The 20,634-nt window shown below is 45.6% G+C and overlaps 1 protein-coding gene across 1 annotated transcript in view; it reads left to right on the top strand.

Moving 5' to 3' along the window:
- Window positions 1-20,634, top strand: part of LOC129814241 (choline transporter-like protein 5-A) — a 109,658-nt gene that overhangs the window by 62,128 nt on the left and 26,896 nt on the right. Inside the window, exon 3 of the mRNA XM_055867230.1 lies at window positions 13,303-13,376. Coding sequence (XP_055723205.1) covers window positions 13,303-13,376 — 74 coding nt within the window. The remainder of the gene's footprint in view (window positions 1-13,302; window positions 13,377-20,634) is intronic.

Here is a 20,634-nt window from a genome sequence, read left to right on the forward strand (position 1 = left end):
TACATTACAAACCCAAACATTTGAGATTCCTTAGCCAACCTTCACAGATGATACAGACCCTCCCTTCCCTACCCATCTCCTAGCATTACACCTGACAGAAGCCTTTTCTCTCCCGTCTGACAGTGTCACAGCTAAAAGCCTGTCAGAGAAAATAGGGAGAAAAAGGGAGAGGAAATCGATGGCTATTAGAGACTCAGGTGACTGACTGGCTGCAATCAGTGTGGCTCCAACCAGCTGGAACAGGGACCAGGTCAACCGGCTAGAGCCCCACTAGCCCAGACAGAGGGGGTGGCAAGGAGTGGAGCAGAGTGGGATGTTTAAATAAGCAACGAGGAGGACACTTCAAATCCTTTATTAGACGTCACTGACAAAACCTATCCAGGGGAAAAGAGAGGGAAAATGAAAGTGTCTGGGTGGTTGATTGTTATGGTGGGACAGTGCTGGAGGATTGGTGTTGTGGAGATTGTAGTCATCTTTGTGGTTTTGTTTAGAGTGTTTGTCAATGGAAATGTGTTAGGACTAATTGTATGATTTGAAGAGCGGTGTGGGTGCACAGACCTCAGATCTGTCATCAACCCAACTCCCACTGTTTCTTCATCAGCTTATATTCACAAGGCTCAATTGACGATAAATAACACCTTAGCTAGCAGATGAGGGAAAGTATCTTTCACTTCTTAATTGGGTAAGAGCACATTATTACAGTTATTCCAATGGAGAATGTGAAAAATGCATTGATCCTTTACGGAAGGCTTCCCTTAAAGTCAGAGTAGGGAGCTGCAGAGATGTAATTATAGATCCTCTGTGTGTGTGTGTGTGTGTGTGTGTGTGTGTGTGTGTGTGTGTGTGTGTGTGTGTGTGTGTGTGTGTGTGTGTGTGTGTGTGTGTGTGTGTGTGTGTGTGTGTGTGTGTGTGTGTGCGTGCGTGCGTGCGTGCGTGCGTGCGTGCGTGCGTGCGTGCGTGCGTGCGTGCGTGCGTGCGTGCGTGCGTGCGTGCGTGCGTGCGTGCGTGCGTGCGTGCGTGCGTGCGTGCGTGCGTGCGTGCGTGCGTGCGTGCGTGCGTGCGTGCGTGCGTGCGTGTGTGAAGCTCTTATGGTGGCAAAAATGACACAGGGGTTAATGATTAAATTACCACACGTTTTATAGCTACACAATAAGTGTTAATGTTGTTCTATTTGATTCTTTTAGGATGTCTCTGTATCAGTGTTTTCACCCCAGCAGCAATTTCAGGGCTCAGTGGATATCTTATTGAAGATATGTTTCAGCTACCCAGCAAGACAGAGATCCTCCCCAGATGACTAAGACTATGTTGAAAAGTTTTCTAAAGCTGTGTATGTGTATTGCTAAACTTTTTGCTGTATTAGAATATAGTTAGTTTCCACCTTTAAAACAGTGAGAGTCCTACCTGTATAATGAGAGCTACCTATGAGAGTCTTACACACTCATACCTCAAGATACGAACTTGGGTCGCTTGCTATCTCATAAGTAAGTACTGGTTAATGACTGTCTCATGTCCTTACGATATCCGTGTTCAAACTTACAAGTGCAGTTTGTTGCAAAGTTGTTATAAAACCAATGAGTGGACATGATGAAGTGAAGGGTTTGTAGCCAGCTAGCGACCCTCTATTTTTCAAGTTCTGCCCCCCCCCCACCACCCTCGACTCTAAGAACACTCTCGGGTTCCTGTCAAGGATGAGACACCACACACCTCCGCCCATTTACTAGTTCTGCTGCTGACCATATATTTTCTCTGGCTCGCCACACAGAAGAGGAATAGTTTTTTTCCTCCAGTCTGTTTATCCAATCATTTACAGTAGCTCAAAGATGCTGAAAACTTTGACTAGGCCTATTTGGGGACACTTTTGTCTAGTTGTTCTTTTTGAGCTCATACATATAGATTTGCTTTGTTATGTGCAGTTATAATTTCAAGCCCATATTTCACTCAGGGTGCCAACTGCCATCTTCTCATTACCGTTCACAGCCATTGTTAGAATCATTAATCAAGTTCCTATTCAGAGACATAAAGCAGTCCTGCAGGAATGGATCAGTGGTTTTAATTAAAAACGAGAGACATTAATTCAGTCTCTTCAATGTCTATTTTGAGTGAGAGATATGGAGTCGTTTAATGATGGGATTTTAAAGATGGCCACAGATTAAACCAGTCAACTATTGAATCTCTAGCCTGGTCTCAGATCTGTTTGTGTTACCTTTCCAACTCCTTGTCACTGATTGCCGCAAGTTAGCAAAAAGGCACAAACAGATCAGGGACCAGGCTATTGAATCCCAGGTCGCATCAATTCTCATACTCTGACTGTTTCTCTCCTTCCTAAATTCTCCTGTGAAATTTGAATTTATGACAGCGATTAAGCGAACAGCACAGGGCCCCCCACACACATGACTGGTTCAGAGGCAGTGATTTATAAAACAAAATGTTGTGTGCCGATAACTCCTGAAAGGCAACACATGAATTGCAGCGCGACGTTGAGAGGTGACTGTCTTGGTGATTTATCTCTATAAGTTGTCCATCATCCTTCAGACTGAGGTGGTCGTTCTTTATCATAGAGCTCACAGGCAGATGTTTATTATTGTTAATTCTTCTAGTGCAGGCTTAGGAAGGCCACCAAAAATTCAGAAATGTCCATCCCCAACTACATCATTTTCCGACAAGATAGAACTGCCAAAGGAGGCGGAGTTGCAATCTACTGCAGAGATAGCCTGCAGAGTTCTGTCATACCATCCAGGTCTGTGCCCAAACAGTTCAAGCTTCTACTTTTAAAAATCCACCTTTCCAGAAATAAGTCTCTCACTGTTGCCGCTTGTTATAGACCCCCCTCAGCCCCCAGCTGTGCCCTGGACACCATATGTGAATTTATTGCCTCCCATCTATCTTCAGAGTTCGTACTGTTAGGTGACCTAAACTGGGATATGCTTAACACCCCGGCCGTCCTACAATCTAAGATAGATGCCCTCAATCTCACACAAATTATCAAGGAACCTACCAGGTACAACCCTAAATCAGTAAACATGGGCACCCTCAAAGATATCATTCTGACCAACTTGCCCTCTAAATAAACCTCTGCTGTCTTTAACCAGGATCTCAGAGATCATTGCCTCATTGTCTGTGTCCGCGGTCAAACGACCACCCCTCATCACTGTCAAACGCTCCCTAAAACACTTCAGCGAGCAGGCCTTTCTAATCGATCTGGCCCGGGTATCCTGGAAGGATATTGACCTCATCCCGTCAGTAGAGGATGCCTGGTTGTTCTTTAAAAGTGCTTTCCTCATCATCTTAAATAAGCAGGCCCCATTCAAAAAATGTAGAACTGGGGGCCTCCCGGGTGGCGCAGTGGTCTAAGGCACTGCATCGCAGTGCTAGCTGTGCCACCAGAGACTCTGGGTTAGAGCCCAGGCTCTGCCGCAGCCGGCCGCAACCGGGAGGTCCATGGGGCGACGCACAATTGGCCTAGCATCGTACGGGTTAGGGAGGGTTTGGACGGTAGGGATATCCTTGTCTTATCGCGCACTAGTGACTCCTGTGGCGGGCCGGGCGCAGTGCGCGCTGACCAGGTCGCTAGGTGCACAGTGTTTCCTCCGACACATTGGTGCAGCTGGCTCCCGGGTTGGATGCACGCTGTTTTAAGAAGCAGTGCGGCTTGGTTGGGTTGTGTTTCGGAGGCTCTCGACCTTCGTCTCTCCCGTACGGGAGTTGTAGCGATGAGACAAGATAGTAACTACTAACAATTGGATACCACAAAATTAGGGGGGAAAAGGGGGTAAAAATTCAACAACAAAAAAAAACGAACCACAAATGTAGAACTAAGAGCCCTTGGTTCACTCCAGACTTGACTGCCCTTGACCAGCACAAAAACATCCTGTGGTGTACTGCATTAGCATCAAACAGCCCCCGCGATATGCAACTTTTGCAGGAACCAATATACACAGTCAGTTAGGAAAGCTAAGGCTAGCTTTTTCAAACAGAAATTTGCATCCTGTAGCACTAATTCCCAAAAGTTTTGTGACACTGTAAAGTCCATGGAGACTAAGAGCAACTCCTCCCAGCTGCCCACTGCACTGAGGCTAGGAAACACTGTCACCACCAATAAATCTACGATAATCGAGAATTTCAATAAGCATTTTTCCCCCCGCTTCTCTTTCACCCAAATCCAGATAGCTGATGTTCTGAAAGAGCTGCAAAATCTGGATCCCTACAAATCAGCTGGGCTAGACAATCTGGACCCTCTCTTTCTAAAATGATCCGCCGAAATTGTTGCAACCCCTATTACTAGCCTGTTCAACCTCTCTTTCGTATCGTCTAAGATCCCCAAAGATTGGAAAGCTGCCGCGGTCATCCCCCTCTTCAAAGGGGGAGACACTCTAGACCCAAACTGTTAAAGACCTATATACATCCTGCCCTGCCTTTCTAAAGTCTTCGAAAGCGAAGTTAATAAACAGATCACCGACCATTTCGATTCCAACCGTACCTTCTCCACTATGCAATCTGGTTTCCGAGCTGGTCATGGGTGCACCTCAGCCACGCTCAAGGTCCTAAACGATATCATAACCGCCATCGATAAAAGACAGTACTGTGCAGCCGTCTTCATCGACCTGGCCAAGGCTTTCGACTCTGTCAATCACCGCATTCTTATCGGCAGACTCAATAGCCTTGGTTTCTCAAATGACTTCCTCGCCTGGTTCACCAGCTACTTCTCAGATAGAGTTCAGTGTGTCAAATCGGAGGGCCTGTTGTCCGGACTTCTGGCAGTCTCTATGGGGGTGCCACAGGGTTCAATCCTCGGGCTGACTATTTTCTCTGTATATATCAATGATGTCGCTCTTGCTGCTGGTGATTCTCTGATCCACCTCTACACAGACGACACCATTCTATATACATCTGGCACTTCTTTGGACACTGTGTTAACAAACCTCCAAACGAGCTTCAATGCCATACAACACTCCTTCTGTGGCCTCCAACTGCTCTTAAATGCTAGTAAAAGTAAATGCATGCTCTTCAACCGATTGCTGCCTGCACCCGCCCACCAGACTAGCATCACTACTCTGGACGGTTCTGACTTAGAATATGTGGACAACTACAAATACCTGGGATGTCTGGTTAGACTGTAAACTCTCCTTCCAGACTCACATTAAGCATCTCCAATCCAAAATTAAATCTAGAATCGGCTTATTATTTCGCAACAAAGCCTCCTTCACTCATGCTGCCAAACATACCCTCGTAAAATTGACCATCCTACCGATCCTTGACTTCAGCAATGTCATTTACAAAATAGCCTCCAACACTCTACTAATTGTCAACACTCTACTAATTGTATGTAGTCTATCACAGTGCCATCCCTTTTGTCACCAAAGCCCCATATACTACCCATCACTGTGACCTGTACGTTCTCATTGGCTGGCCCTCGCTACATATTTGTCGCTAAACCCACTGGCTCCAGGTCATCTATAAGTCTTTGCTAGATAAAGCCCCGCCTTATCTCAGCTCACTGGTCACCATAGCAACACCCACCCGTAGCACGCGCTCCAGCAGGTATATTTCACTGGTCATCCCCAAAGCCAACACCTACTTTGGCCGCCTTTCCTTCCAGTTCCCTGCTGCCAATGACTGGAACAAATTGCAAAAATCACTGAAGCTGGAGACTTATATCTCCCTCTCTAACTTTAAGCATCAGCTGTCAGAGCAGCTTACCGTTCACTGTATCTGTACACAGCCCATCTGTAAATAGCACACCCAACTACCTCATCCCCATATTGTTATCTTTTTTTTGTTGCTCTTTTGCACCCCAGTATCTCTACTTGCACATCATCATCTGCACATCTATCACTCCAGTGTTAATGCCAAATTGTAATTATTTCGCCACTATGGCCTATTTATTGCCTTACCTCCCTAATCTTACTACATTTGCACACATTGTACATCAATTTTTATATTGTGTTATTGACTGTGCCTTTGTTTATCCCATGTGTAACTCTGTGTTGTTTTTGTCGCACTGCTTTGCTTTATCTTGGCCAGGTTGCAGTTGTAAATGAGAACTTGTTCTCAATCTGCCTACCTGGTAAAATAAAGGTGAAATATATCAACTTTTTCTATAAAAATAGGCAGCATGATTTTTTGGGGGCCACCAAGTTTTCTGAGCAAAAATAAATCATTTTTATTTGATCTTTTAAAATACTTTTTCTTGGACATAAAATATTGTAAAATTATTAGGAAATAAGCTAAATGTGATTTTAATTTAGGAAATCTGTAACCAAGTATTCCCAAGTATAAATAAAGAGGCATGTGATCGATCGTATGTGATCGTATCCCAGTATTTGAAATTCCGTTTTTTTTTAAATATTATACTGTATCTGTTTGGGATTCTTGCGGTAAATTTGCAGTGTACAAATTATTTCTAACTATGTAATTGGTGACCCCTGTCGAGTGTATCTCTCTGAGGGAAATAGATGGGAACATACTGAAGGATAGATACTGTACTCTGCAGGTTGTTTGTTTGTATACACTACCGGTCAAAAGTTTTAGAATGCCTACTCATTCAAGGGTCTTTTCTTTATTTTTGACTATTTTCAACTTTGTAGAATATTAGAGAAGACATCAAAACTATGAAATAACACATATGGAATCATGTAGTAACCAAAAAGTGTTAAACAAATCAAAATATATTTGAGATTTGAGATTCTTCAAATAGCCACCCTTTGCCTTGATAACAGCTTTGCACACTCTTGGTATTATCTTAACCAGCTTCACCTGGAATGTTTTTCCAATGGTCTTGAAGGAGTTCCCACATACTGTATGCTGAGCACTTGTTGGCTGCTTTTCCTTCACTCTGCGGTCAGACTCATCCCAAACCATCTCAATTTGGTTGAGGTCGGGGGATTGTGGAGGCCAGGTCATCTGATACAGCACTCCATCACTCGCCTTCTTGGTCAAATAGCCCTTACACAGCATAGAGGTGTGTTGGGTCATTGTCCTGTTGAAAAACAGATGATAGTCCCACTAAGCCCAAACCAGAGGTGATGGTGTATCTTGCAGTAGCCATGCTGGTTAAGTGTGCCTTGAATTCTAAATAAATCTCAGACAGTGTCACCAGCAAAGCACCCCCACACCATGCTTTATGGTGGGAAATACCCATGCACATCCGTTCACTCACACCGCGTCTCACAAAGACACGGCAGTTGGAACCAAAAATCTTCAATTTGGACTCCAGACCAAAGGACACATTTCCACCTGTCTGATGTCCATTGCTCGTGTTTCTTGGCCCAAGCAAGTCTCTTCTTATTATTGGTGTCCTTTAGTAGTGGTTTCTTTGCAGCAATTCGACCATGAAGGCCTGGTTCACACAGTTTCCTCTGATCAGTTGATGTTGAGATATGTTTGTTACTTGAACCCTGTGAAGCATTTATTTGGGCTGCAATTTCGGAGGTTGTTAACTCTAATTAACTTATCCTCTGCAGCAGAGGTAACTCTGGGTCTTCTTTTCCTGTGGCGGTCCTCATGAGAGCCAGTTTCATCATAGCGCTTGATGGTTTTTGCGACTGCACTTGAAGAAACTTTCAAAGTTCTTAAAATGTTCCGTATTTACTGACCTTCATGTCTTAAAGTAATGATGGACTGTCATTTCTCTTTGCTTATTTGAGCTGTTCTTACCATAATATGGACTTGGTCTTTTACCAAATAGGGCTATCTTCTGTATACCATCCCTACCTTGTTACAACACAACTGATTGGCTCAAACGCATTAAGAAGGAATGAAATTCCACAAATGTACTTTTAACAAGGCACAACTGTTAATTGAAATGCATTCCAGGAAGTGTGGCTATTTGAAGAATCTCAAATATTAAATATATTTTGATTTGTTTAACACTTTTTTGGTTACTACATGATTCCACATGTGTTATTTCATAGTTTTGATGTCTTCAATTTTATTCTATAATGTAGAAAATAGTAAAAAATAAAGAAAAACCCTTGAATGAGTAGGTGTTCTAAAACCTTTGACCGGTAGTGTATATAGGGACATTATCAATGTGTGCTACTCTGAGTTGTGTCCTCGGGGTTTTTAGAATCCTGATTCTGAAAAAGTATTATCTTTCTAACTTTATTTCGCACACACAAACACCCACAAGCCTGCACACAAACACCCACAAGCCTGCACACAAACACCCACAAGCCTGCACACAAACACCCACAAGCCTGCACACAAACACCCACAAGCCTGCACACAAACACCCACAAGCCTGCACACAAACACGCACAAGCCTGCACACAAACACCCACAAGCCTGCACACAAACACCCACAAGCCTGCACACAAACACCCACAAGCCTGCACACAAACACCCACAAGCCTGCACACAAACACCCACAAGCCTGCACACAAACACGCACAAACCTGCACACAAACACCCACAAGCCTGCACACAAACACGCACAAGCCTGCACACAAACACCCACAAGCCTGCACACAAACACCCACAAGCCTGCACACAAACACGCACAAGCCTGCACACAAACACGCACAAGCCTGCACACAAACACCCACAAGCCTGCACACAAACACCCACAAGCCTGCACACAAACACCCACAAGCCTGCACACAAACACCCACAAGCCTGCACACAAACACGCACAAGCCTGCACACAAACACCCACAAGCCTGCACACAAACATGCACAAGCCTGCACACAAACACCCACAAGCCTGCACACAAACACGCACAAGCCTGCACACAAACACCCACAAGCCTGCACACAAACACCCACAAGCCTGCACACAAACACGCACAAGCCTGCACACAAACACCCACAAGCCTGCACACAAACACGCACAAGCCTGCACACAAACACCCACAAGCCTGCACACAAACACCCACAAGCCTGCACACAAACACCCACAAGCCTGCACACAAACACGCACAAGCCTGCACACAAACACCCACAAGCCTGCACACAAACACGCACAAGCCTGCACACAAACACCCACAAGCCTGCACACAAACACGCACAAGCCTGCACACAAACACCCACAAGCCTGCACACAAACACCCACAAGCCTGCACACAAACACGCACAAGCCTGCACACAAACACCCACAAGCCTGCACACAAACACCCACAAGCCTGCACACAAACACCCACAAGCCTGCACACAAACACACACAAGCCTGCACACAAACACCCACAAGCCTGCACACAAACACGCACAAGCCTGCACACAAACGCCCACAAGCCTGCACACAAACACGCACAAGCCTGCACACAAACACCCACAAGCCTGCACACAAACACCCACAAGCCTGCACACAAACACGCACAAGCCTGCACACAAACACCCACAAGCCTGCACACAAACACCCACAAGCCTGCACACAAACACCCACAAGCCTGCACACAAACACCCACAAGCCTGCACACAAACACCCACAAGCCTGCACACAAACACCCACAAGCCTGCACACAAACACGCACAAGCCTGCACACAAACACCCACAAGCCTGCACACAAACACGCACAAGCCTGCACACAAACGCCCACAAGCCTGCACACAAACACACACAAGCCTGCACACAAACACCCACAAGCCTGCACACAAACACCCACAAGCCTGCACACAAACACGCACAAGCCTGCACACAAACACCCACAAGCCTGCACACAAACACCCACAAGCCTGCACACAAACACCCACAAGCCTGCACACAAACATCCACAAGCCTGCACACAAACACCTATAAGCATGCAAAAAAAGTCCACTAACCTGGACTGTTGAGGTTGCACACAAACACACACACAAACACACACACATTATCTTTCTTTCTCTCTCTCTCTCTCTCTCTCTCTCTCTCTCTCTCTCTCTCTCTCTCTCTCTCTCTCTCTCTCTCTCTCTGTCTCTCTGTCTCTCTGTCTCTCTGTCTCTCTCTCTCTCTGTCTCTCTCTCTCTCTCAATTCAATTCAATTCAAGGGGCTTTATTGGCATGGGAAACATGTGTTAACATTGCCAAAGCAAGTGAGGTAGATATTATACAAAAGTGAAATAAACAATACAAATTAACAGTAAACATTACACATACAGAAGTTTCAAAACAATAAAGACATTACAAATGTTATATTATATATACACAGTGTTGTAACAATGTACAAATGGTTAAAGCACACAAGTTAAAATAAATAAGCATAAATATGGGTTGTATTTACAATGGTGTTTGTTCTTCACTGGTTGCCCTTTTCTTGTGGCAACAGGTCACAAATCTTGCTGCTGTGATGGCACACTGTGGAATTTCTCCCAGTAGATATGGGAGTTTATCAAAATTGGATTTGTTTTCAAATTCTTTGTGGATCTGTGTAATCTGAGGGAAATATGTCTCTCTAATATGGTCATACATTGGGCAGGAGGTTAGGAAGTGCAGCTCAGTTTCCACCTCATTTTGTGGGCAGTGTGCACATAGCCTGTCTTCTCTTGAGAGCCATGTCTGCCTACGGCGGCCTTTCTCAATAGCAAGGCTATGCTCACTGAGTCTGTACATAGTCAAAGCTTTCCTTAAGTTTGGGTCAGTCACAGTGGTCAGGTATTCTGCCACTGTGTACTCTCTGTTTAGGGCCAAATAGCATTCTAGTTTGCTCTGTTTTTTTGTTAATTCTTTCCAATGTGTCAAGTAATTATCTTTTTGTTTTCTCATGATTTGGTTGGGTCTAATTGTGCTGTTGTCCTGGGGCTCTGTGGGGTGTGTTTGTGTTTGTGAACAGAGCCCTAGGACCAGCTTGCTTAGGGGACTCTTCTCCAGGTTCATCTCTCTGTAGGTGATGGCTTTGTTATGGAAGGTTTGGGAATCGCTTCCTTTTAGGTGGTTGTAGAATTTAACGTCTCTTTTCTGGATTTTGATAATTAGTGGGTATCGGCCTAATTCTGCTCTGCATGCATTATTTGGTGTTCTACGTTGTACACGGAGGATATTTTTGCAGAATTCTGCATGCAGAGTCTCAATTTGGTGTTTGTCCCATTTTGTGAAATCTTGGTTGGTGAGCGGACCCCAGACCTCACAACCATAAAGGGCAATGGGCTCTATGACTGATTCAAGTATTTTTAGCCAGATCCTAATTGGTATGTTGAAATTTATGTTCCTTTTGATGGCATAGAAGGCCCTTCTTGCCTTGTCTCTCAGATCGTTCACAGCTTTGTTTCTCTCTCTCTCTCTCTCTCTCTCTCTCTCTCTCTCTCTCTCTCTCTCTCTCTCTCTCTCTCTCTCTCTCTCTCTCTCTCTCTCTCCCTCTCCCTCTCCCTCTCCCTCTCCCTCTCCCTCTCTCTCTCTCTCTCTCTCTCTCTCTCTCTCTCTCTCCCTCCCTCTCCCTCTCTCTCTCTCTCTCTCTCTCTCTCTCTCTCTCTCTCTCTCTCTCCCTCTCTCCCTGCTTGAGTTTAGCTGATGTTTCTGCTCTCAAGTCAATGTGTTTAATTCTCATCAGCTGGTGAATGAGAGGTAAGAGGAGAGTGTTATGCTTTCAGCATCACGCATGGTCGTTCCAGAGGACTGGAAAGGACAGAGCAGGAAAACACTAACTACTGTACTATGGACAGACCCAATATCACCAGGGAGGCAGAACCTTCAACCTGTCCTACCACTATTCCTTCTACTACTACTACTACTGCTTAACTGTATTTTAGAATATGAATACTTAATAGGATTGTGTGTAAATAGTATTTTTGTTGTCTCTTAGTGTCTTTCCAATATATAACGCTTATTTTATTCAGTTATTTTGCTTGTTTAATTTTTATTGATTTATTATTATTTAAATGTAACGTGCTTGTCTATAACTGTTCTGTACTTTGTCATGTATTTGTGCGTTTTATGAGGACCCCAGGAAGAGTAGCTGGTGCATGTGCAGTAGATAATGGGGATCCTAAACTACTCACACATTCACACGGCTCAACATTGTGTGTGTGTGTGTGTGTGTGTGTGTGCCATACATGCGTGCATGACTGTGCAGGTGCTTGTGTATGTGTGTATTTGTGTACAGTTCTGTGTGTCTCGGCAGGCTTGTTGGATCTGGGAAAAGTGCTGCTCAGCTAAAGACTGAATTATTGAGCACTAGGGAGCAGTGGGGAGCGTTGAGCAATGTGTTTGTGAAAGCCTGCTGTGCAGCTCAACACCAGGTCTCATACTAACACTGTCAACTCAATGACCCAGTGCTGCCAATCACAACCTGATCACTATTCCCTAAACACATCACCTTACAGTCATGGTCTGTTATAACCCACTAACCTGGACTGTTGAGGTTCATTCATTCCAATGAAAGTATACTGCTGGTGAAAGGGATTGGGTGCTCTCATTTTGTATTGCCCGGTCCCTGGGCTGGGTGGAGATTTCACTTAAGGACCAATGGAATGGTCTAAAATGTGGAAATTCCGCCCAAAACAAACGCTGCCACTTATGAAGGCCTTACCTGACAGGTTAGAGAGGGGCTGAGCATAACTCTCATTGATAGAGGTCAATCCCAACCAATCAAATTGGAGTAATCAGACATTACCTCAGTGCTCGATAAGTAGTCAGCTGGGAGGCAAGGGAGGGATTTCTACACATTCGATTGATATGTAAGCTGATTCATTTGGTATTTATTAGGATCCCCATTAGCCGCTGCCAAAGCATCAGCTACTCTTCCTGGGGTCCACATGAAACATGACATAATACATAGTACAGTTAAAATTACAATACAAGATGTATAAAATGGATTTGTCTCTTCACAGTCCCCTTTGTGATTAAACATGACACTAGATAGGGCGCTGGATCAATGATTTCCTGGAGGCCACGCTAACAATTATCTCAAATCAAATCATGGATCGGAACACTTGCGTGCACACTACCCATTGTGGATATGTGACAATATCCAGTCCTCGGTTGTAGAGAAACATGTAAGCACTTGACACACACACACACACTGGTACACACACTAGTACAGACACTGCAAGAGCCATTCCAATGGCCAAACCCTGGGAAAGAGAGTGTGGGAATGTGATGTGTCCACAGGGATTCATAGCAGCAGATTGTTGAGGTTAATATTTCATTTAAACGTTTGGAAAACATCTCATCACCATGGTTCCCCTCTGCTGCGGTTTGATCTTAAACAGAATAATGAACGAGGCCTTGATGGGTACTTATCTCTCTCCTCTCGTTTCTCTCTCTCTTTACGCACTAATTTCTCTCTCCTATCGTTTCTCTCTCTGTGGGTATGTTGAATATTGAAAGCCTTGTCAAGGATATTTACATTTTCTTCCTTCCTTCCTTTCTCTCTCTCTCTCTCTCTCTCTCTACAGAAGCTGTACAGACGTGCTTTGCTGTGTGATCTTCATCATCGTCATCCTTGGATACATAGCACTGGGGACTGTGGGTGAGTGGATACAAAACCATAACCACTATTACCAGGAAAGTGTAAGGATGTCTATACAACTTTTCATTACATATAGGTCTACATGTATTGGACAAAATCCGATCTCTCACCTTCCCACGAGTCTAGGAAGTATGCCAATGTGAGACTAGCATTGGACAGACTAAATATTAGCCTTTATGGAGGGAACGCTGTTTATAATAAGGGTTACTTGGAGAAAATCGGACCTCTCTGAAGTGAAAATGGATGGCCCTGCCTTCAGCAAAATATATTTGACCTAAACCCTCCCTTAACACTTGAAAAAAAACAAGTGACCCTCCCCTATACCCAAAATAATAATTAAAACATAAAGTGGATACAGAGAACATTTACCCTCACTTCATGGACAGACAATTGCCTAAGATATGCAGTTTTAGAAACTGTTCTTCATCCGGTAAGCATTACATGGCAATGCAGGAATGTTGATAGCACATATGGCTGCGTGGCAGAAGGTTGTGGGTTCGCAGAACCGTGGACAAGAGTAGGGGTGGACAGATCTTTATAGTAAAATCATTGCAGGAATTTATCATATTGTTTGTATGTCCAAGAAAAAATTGCCTTTTGTAAACATTTAATGCAATTGTATGTCATTTTATATATTAGCAGAATCTTTTTTAATACCACACAAATTACCAAAATTACAGGCTAAGAATGGACAGAGAAATAGGCCTAAATAGGCCTATCTTATTATATTTCTCTAATGCCAAATCAGTGTGTCTTGTTTGCAACAAAACTGTCCCTGTTTGCACATATTTACATCTGAGATTGTCACGACTTCCGTCGAAGTCGGTTCCTCTCCTTGTTCGGGCGGCGCTCGGCGGTCGACGTCGCCGGTCTTCTAGCCATCGCCGATGTCACGCCCTGACCATAGTTTGCTTTGTATGTTTTATGTTTTGTTTGGTCAGGGTGTGATCTGAGTGGGCATTCTATGTTGTATGTCTGGTTTGTCTATTTCTATGTGTTTGGCCTGATATGGTTCTCAATCAGAGACAGGTGTTTTGCGTTGTCTCTGATTGGGAACCATATTCAGGTTTTGTATTGTGGGTGGTGGGTTATTGTCTATGTGTTAGTTGCCTGTGTCTGCACTGTTTATTATATAGCGTCACGTTCGTTTGTTGTTTTGTAAGTCTGTTTGAGTGTTCTTCGTTTTCGTTAAATAAATAGAGAAGAATGCATTCACTTCACGCTGCGCCTTGGTCCTCCTCTCTTCCACATTACGACGAACGTGACAGAATAACCCACCACAATCGGACCAAGCAGCGTGAAAGAGAGGAACAGCGCGTTGTGGAGAAATGGACTTGGGAGGAGATTCTGGACGGTAAGGGACCCTGGGTACAGGCTGGTGAGTATCGCCGCCCCAAAGCTGAGCTGGAGGCAGCGAAAGCGGAGAGGCGGTGGTATGAGGAGACTGCACGAAAGCGCGGCTGGAAGCCAGAGAGGCAGCCCCAAAAATTTCTTGGGGGGGGCACACGGGGAGTGTGGCTAAGCCAGGTAGGAGACCTTAGCCAACTCCCCGTGCTTACCGTGGAGAGAGAGCGACCGGGCAGGCACCGTGTTATGCAGAGATGCGCACGGTGTCCCCGGTGCGCAGGCATAGCCCGGTGCGGTACATAACAGCACCTCGTATCAGCCGGGCTAGATTGGGCATCGAGCCAGGTGCCATGAAACCGGCTCTACGCATCTGGTCACCAGTGCGTCTCCTTGGGCCGGGGTGCATGGCACCAGCCCTACGCATGGTGTCCCCGGTTCGCCAGCACAGCCCAGTGCGGGCTATTCCAACTCGCCGCACTGGCCTGGCTACGGGGAGCATTCAGCCAGGTAGGGTTGGGCAAGCTCGGTGCTCGAGACCTGTAGTGCGCCTCCACGGTCCGGTTTATCCGGTGCCTTCTCCACGCACCAGTCCGCCTGTGACAGCCCCTCGCACCAGCCCAGTACCACCAGTGCCTACACCATGCACCAGGCTTCCTGTGCGTCTCCAGAGCCCTGTACGCCCTGTTTCTCCTCCCCGCACTCGCCCGGAGGTGCGTGTCCCCAGCCCAGTACCACCAGTGCCGGCACCAGGCTTATAGTGCGCCTCGGCAGTCCAGTATGCCCTGTTCCTTCTCCCCGCACTCGCCTTGAGGTGCGTGTCCCCAGGCCGGTACCACCAGTTCCGGCACCACGCACCAGGCCTACAGTGCGCATCGGCAAGCCTGAGCTGCCCGTCTGTCCAGCGCCGCCTGAGCTGCCCGTCTGTCCAGTGCCGCCTGAGCTGCCCGTCTGTCCAGCGCTGCCTGAGCTGCCCGTCTGTCCTGAGCCGTTAGAGCCATCCGTCAGTCAGGAGCCGCCAGAGCCGCCCGCCAGTCAGGAGCTGCCAGAGCCGCCTTTCAGTCCGGAGCTGCCTTTCAGTCCGGAGCTGCCCGTCAGTCCGGAGCTGCCCGTCAGTCCGGAGCTGCCCGTCAGTCCGGAGCTGCCCCTCAGTCCTGAGCTACCCCTCAATCCGGAGCTGCCACTCCGTCCGGTGCTGCCCCTCAGTCCGGAGCTGCCCCTCAGTCCGGAGCTGCCCCTCCGTCCAGTGGCGCCCTCTAGGATGGTCTTCAGTCCGGGACCCGCTGCAAGGGTCCCCGCTCCAGAGGCGCCACCAAAGCGGGTTATGACTATGGTGGAGTGGGGTCCACGTCCCGCGCCGGAGCCGCCACCGCGGACAGATGCCCACCCAGACCCTCCCCTATAGGTTTAGGTTTGCGGCCGGAGTCCGCACCTTGAGGGGGGGTACTGTCACGCCCTGACCATAGTTTGCTTTGTATGTTTTATGTTTTGTTTGGTCGGTGTGATCTGAGTGGGCATTCTATGTTGTATGTCTGGTTTGTCTATTTCTATGTGTTTGGCCTGATATGGTTCTCAATCAGAGACAGGTGTTTTGCGTTGTCTCTGATTGGGAACCATATTTAGGTAGCCTGTTTTGTATTGTGGGTGGTGGGTTATTGTCTATGTGTTAGTTGCCTGTGTCTGCACTGTTTATTATATAGCGTCACGTTCGTTTGTTGTTTTGTAAGTCTGTTTGAGTGTTCTTCGTTTTCGTTAAATAAATAGAGAAGAATGCATTCACTTCACGCTGTGCCTTGGTCCTCTTCTCTTCCACATTATGACGAACGTGACAGCTGATCCACTTTTCATTTTCCATTGGTTTTGTCTATGTTTCCCACACACCTGGTTTTCATTTCCCAATTACTGGTCATGTATTTAACCCTCTGTTTCCCCCATGTCTTTGTGTGTGTTTGTTTATTAATAAGGTCGGTACGTTCCCGGCTGTTTTTTTCCGGGTGCTGTGTTCACCCGTGTTGTGTGGCTACCATTATTGTTTGCACATTGGTTTTGATACTTTGTGCTGTTTTCTCAAGTAAAGTGCGTTGTTCACTCATCTCTGCTCTCCTGCGCCTGACTTCATGCACCAGCTACACCCACCACCTGACAGAGATGTCATTAGGAATCTGAGCATGGTACTTTCAAAAGTTAGGCCTACCTTTCCACCCCAGACAGAGCAAGCCTACCTTTCCACCCCAGACGGAGTAAGCCTACCTTTCGACCCCAGACAGAGTAGGCCTACCTTTCCACCCCAGACAGAGGAGGCCTACCTTTCCACCCCAGACAGAGGAGGCCGCCCTTTCCACCCCAGACAGAGTAGGCCGCCCTTTCCACCCCAGACAGAGTAGACCTACCTTTCCACCCCAGACAGAGTAGGCCTACCTTTCGACCCCAGACAGAGTAGGCCTACCTTTCCACCCCAGACAGAGGAGGTCTACCTTTCCACCCCAGACAGAGGAGGCCGCCCTTTCCACCCCAGACAGAGTAGGCCGCCCTTTCCACCCCAGACAGAGTAGGCCTACCTTTCCACCCCAGACAGAGCAAGCCTACCTTTCCACCCCAGACATGTCTCCCGGGTGGCGCAGTGGTCTAGGGCACTGCATCGCAGTGCTAGCTGCGTCACCAGAGTCTCTGGGTTCGCGCCCAGGCTGGGCTGGGTTCGCGCCCAGGCTCTGTCGCAGCCGGCCGCAACCGGGAGATCCGTGGGGCGACGCACAATTGGCATAGCGTCGTCCGGGTTAGGGAGGGTTTGGCCGGTAGGGAGGGTTTGGCCGGTAGGGATATCCTTGTCTCAGTATGTAAAAATATAATAAAATGTATGCGCTCTGGATAAGAGCGTCTGCTAAAATGACAAAAAAAACAATAAAATAAAAAAAAACATAGTAGGCCTACCTTTCCGCCCCAGGCAGAGTGTCCTACTTTTCCACCCCAGACAGAGTAGTCCTACCTTTCCACCCCAGACAGAGTAGTCCTACCTTTCCACCCAAGACAGAGTAGACCTACCTTTCCACCCCAGACAGAGTAGGCCTACCTTTCCACCCCAGACAGAGTAGGTCTACCTTTCCACCCCAGACAGAGTAGTCCTACCTTTCCACCCCAGACAGAGTAGGCCTACCTTTCCACCCCAGACAGAGTAGACCTACCTTTCCACCCCAGACAGAGTAGTCCTACCTTTCCACCCCAGACAGAGTAGGCCTACCTTTCCACCCCAGACAGAGTAGGCCTACCTTTCCACCCCAGACAGAGTAGACCTACCTTTCCACCCCAGACAGAGTAGATCTACCTTTCCACCCCAGACAGAGTAGACCTACTGAGGCAGAAAAACGTAAGCTTTAACTACTGGCTACTCTTCTTCCGTTGCTTAACCCAATGAGAGAAGGTCACAAGTGTTTTCCTAAAAGCTGTCTGGGTTTAAACATCTTCTATTGTACAGAAAGTGAATAGCTTAATCAATGGATAGTGACCGAATTACATTACTTCCCAAGCAAAGTAAATGTTTTGTCTCCTTGGGATTAGAAGGTTGTAGCTCAGCCTTTGAATGACAAAGAAACTAAACAATGATATCGCAATATGCATCAGAGTCACGTCCTACCTTGGTATTTTACAGCTTGTTTGTAGCATAAAGTATCGCGGACCAAATCGCTGTTATTGATCTCTTTATATAATCGGATCCGTTTTCTTTTCTTTAAAATCTTAAGCACGTGATAGGCCTGTGCTTATTACCATTTTCTTTAATTAACGAAAGATCTATGGCATACCCCCTCAATTCTAGTCTTGGTTTTAACTTAACAGCCCTTCACTGACACAAAGGTAGGCTATTTAAAGAGTGCATGGTGGGTGGAGAAATTGACCGACAAATGGATGGATATGGATATAGCAGCCTATAGCTAGATTTCATCTGTCAAACAGGTAGGCTTACCTAATTATTTCTTAAATAGGAAGAAATAGGCTCCAAAACAATGCCTTCTTGTTGTTAGTAAAGTCTAAATCAAATGAAGACAGTTTTGTTTTTTTTGTTTTTTGTTTTTTTTCAATTTAAAGTTTTATTAAGTTTTCAAACAACCAACCAAACACATTCCACATTCACAGATGTGACAGACTTAAAAAAAAAACTAATAATAATAATAATAAAAAAAAAAAAAAATGTTATATATATATATATACATATATACATACCTACATATACATACATACACACATACACACAAATAATAATTATAACAAAATTTAAAATGTAGAACTTGCAGCAGCACTATCAAGGTTCTTATTTGCTATTTCCAGCCTTAGCTGAGATGACGAGCCAATGATTAGTTTTTAGATTTTACAGCACCTTACACAACACGCATCTGCTCACCTCCCCGATCCCCCCATTCACTCTGTCCAATTTGAGATATAGTGGAGTAGTGGAGACCAGAGTCTATCAAACTTGGGCTGTCTCTTGTGGAGGTCATAAGTGAGCTTTTCAAGAGGGAGAAAGTCAACAATCTGGTCAATCCACATTTTAAATGTAGGAGAGGTACTAGAGGCCCACAATAGAAGGATACATTTCTTAGCAAAGTATGTAATGGTCATGAGCAAATTTTCTCTGTCAGGATCAAGAACAAAGTCCTGCTGGGCATTAAAAAGATAGAGACACGGGGTCATATCAAACTGTACATCTAGTATTTTCTGTGCAGCAGTATGTATAGATTGCCAAAATCTGGCAATCTCTCTACAGCTCCAAAATACATGCATATAGGTTCCACTTTCAGAGGTACATCTTTTACAGTTAGGAGAAATGTCTGTTTTCATTTTATGGAGTCTCAAGGGAGTGTAATAAAATTTGTACAAAAATTTGTCATTCGATTCTTTCATTTTTACATTAGTAGAGGAGCAGTATACCCTGTCGCAAACCTCCGCCCATAACTCATCACTGATAGTCAGACCAAGGTCCTTTTCCCAGATTATTTTCAAAGGAGTAAAGGAGGAGCCTCCTTTCTCAGAAAGGAGTCTATAGATATAGGATATTTTGCCTTTAATGGATTGTGCTGTGACAAGAAGGGTTTCAACTTCGTTCAACTGAGTTCTAAACCTCCTCTTGGAAGTAAATGAGGAGATGACATGTCTAATTTGAAGATATTTAAAAAAAAAATGGGATCTTGGCACATTGAATTCACTGCAGAGCTCTTGAAAGGATTTCAGTGTAGTGGTCTTCTGATGAAATAGGTCTGAAAAGGTCCTGATTCCTAGAGTATGCCAAAGATTAAAGTTGGCATCCCTCAGGGCTTTTGGCAAGTCTGGGTTGCCTACTATAGGCGAGTGAGAGCATATTTGGGAGGAGATGCCCAGGTATTTCTTACAGTCCCTCCACGCTAGTAGGGTGCTGTAAATCACAAATGTTTTGGCTATGTTGCCCACTTCACTAAAGTTATTAATGAATATAGTTGAGCTTAGTGGCAATGAACCACAGGATTGGGCTTCTATCTGGATCCACGTTGACTCTTGTCTGTTTGTGATCCATGTTAGCATGTTGCGGATTTGGGCGGACCAGTAGTACAATTGAAGGGAGGGAAGGGCAAGACCGCCCTTAGATTCAGGTTTCGATAGAGTGGAGAGCTTGATCCTAGGTTTTTTATTGCCCCATATAAATTTGGTGATGCTTTGGTTAATTGTTTTGAAAAAGGAAGCTGGGAGATAGCATGGGAGCATCTGAAATAAATAGTTCAGTCTAGGGAGGATGTTCATACGGATTACATTAATTCTTCCTACTAAGCTAATTGGGAGGGAGATCCAGGTTTGGAGGTTGTTTTTGATTCGATCCAGGAGTGGAAGATAATTCTCCTTGAAAAGCCTATTCAGATCTGGTGTTATGAATATCCCAAGGTATTGAAACCCCTGT

Source organism: Salvelinus fontinalis, chromosome 17 (genome assembly GCF_029448725.1).
Source record: "Salvelinus fontinalis isolate EN_2023a chromosome 17, ASM2944872v1, whole genome shotgun sequence".
Taxonomy (NCBI): Eukaryota; Metazoa; Chordata; class Actinopteri; order Salmoniformes; family Salmonidae; genus Salvelinus; species Salvelinus fontinalis.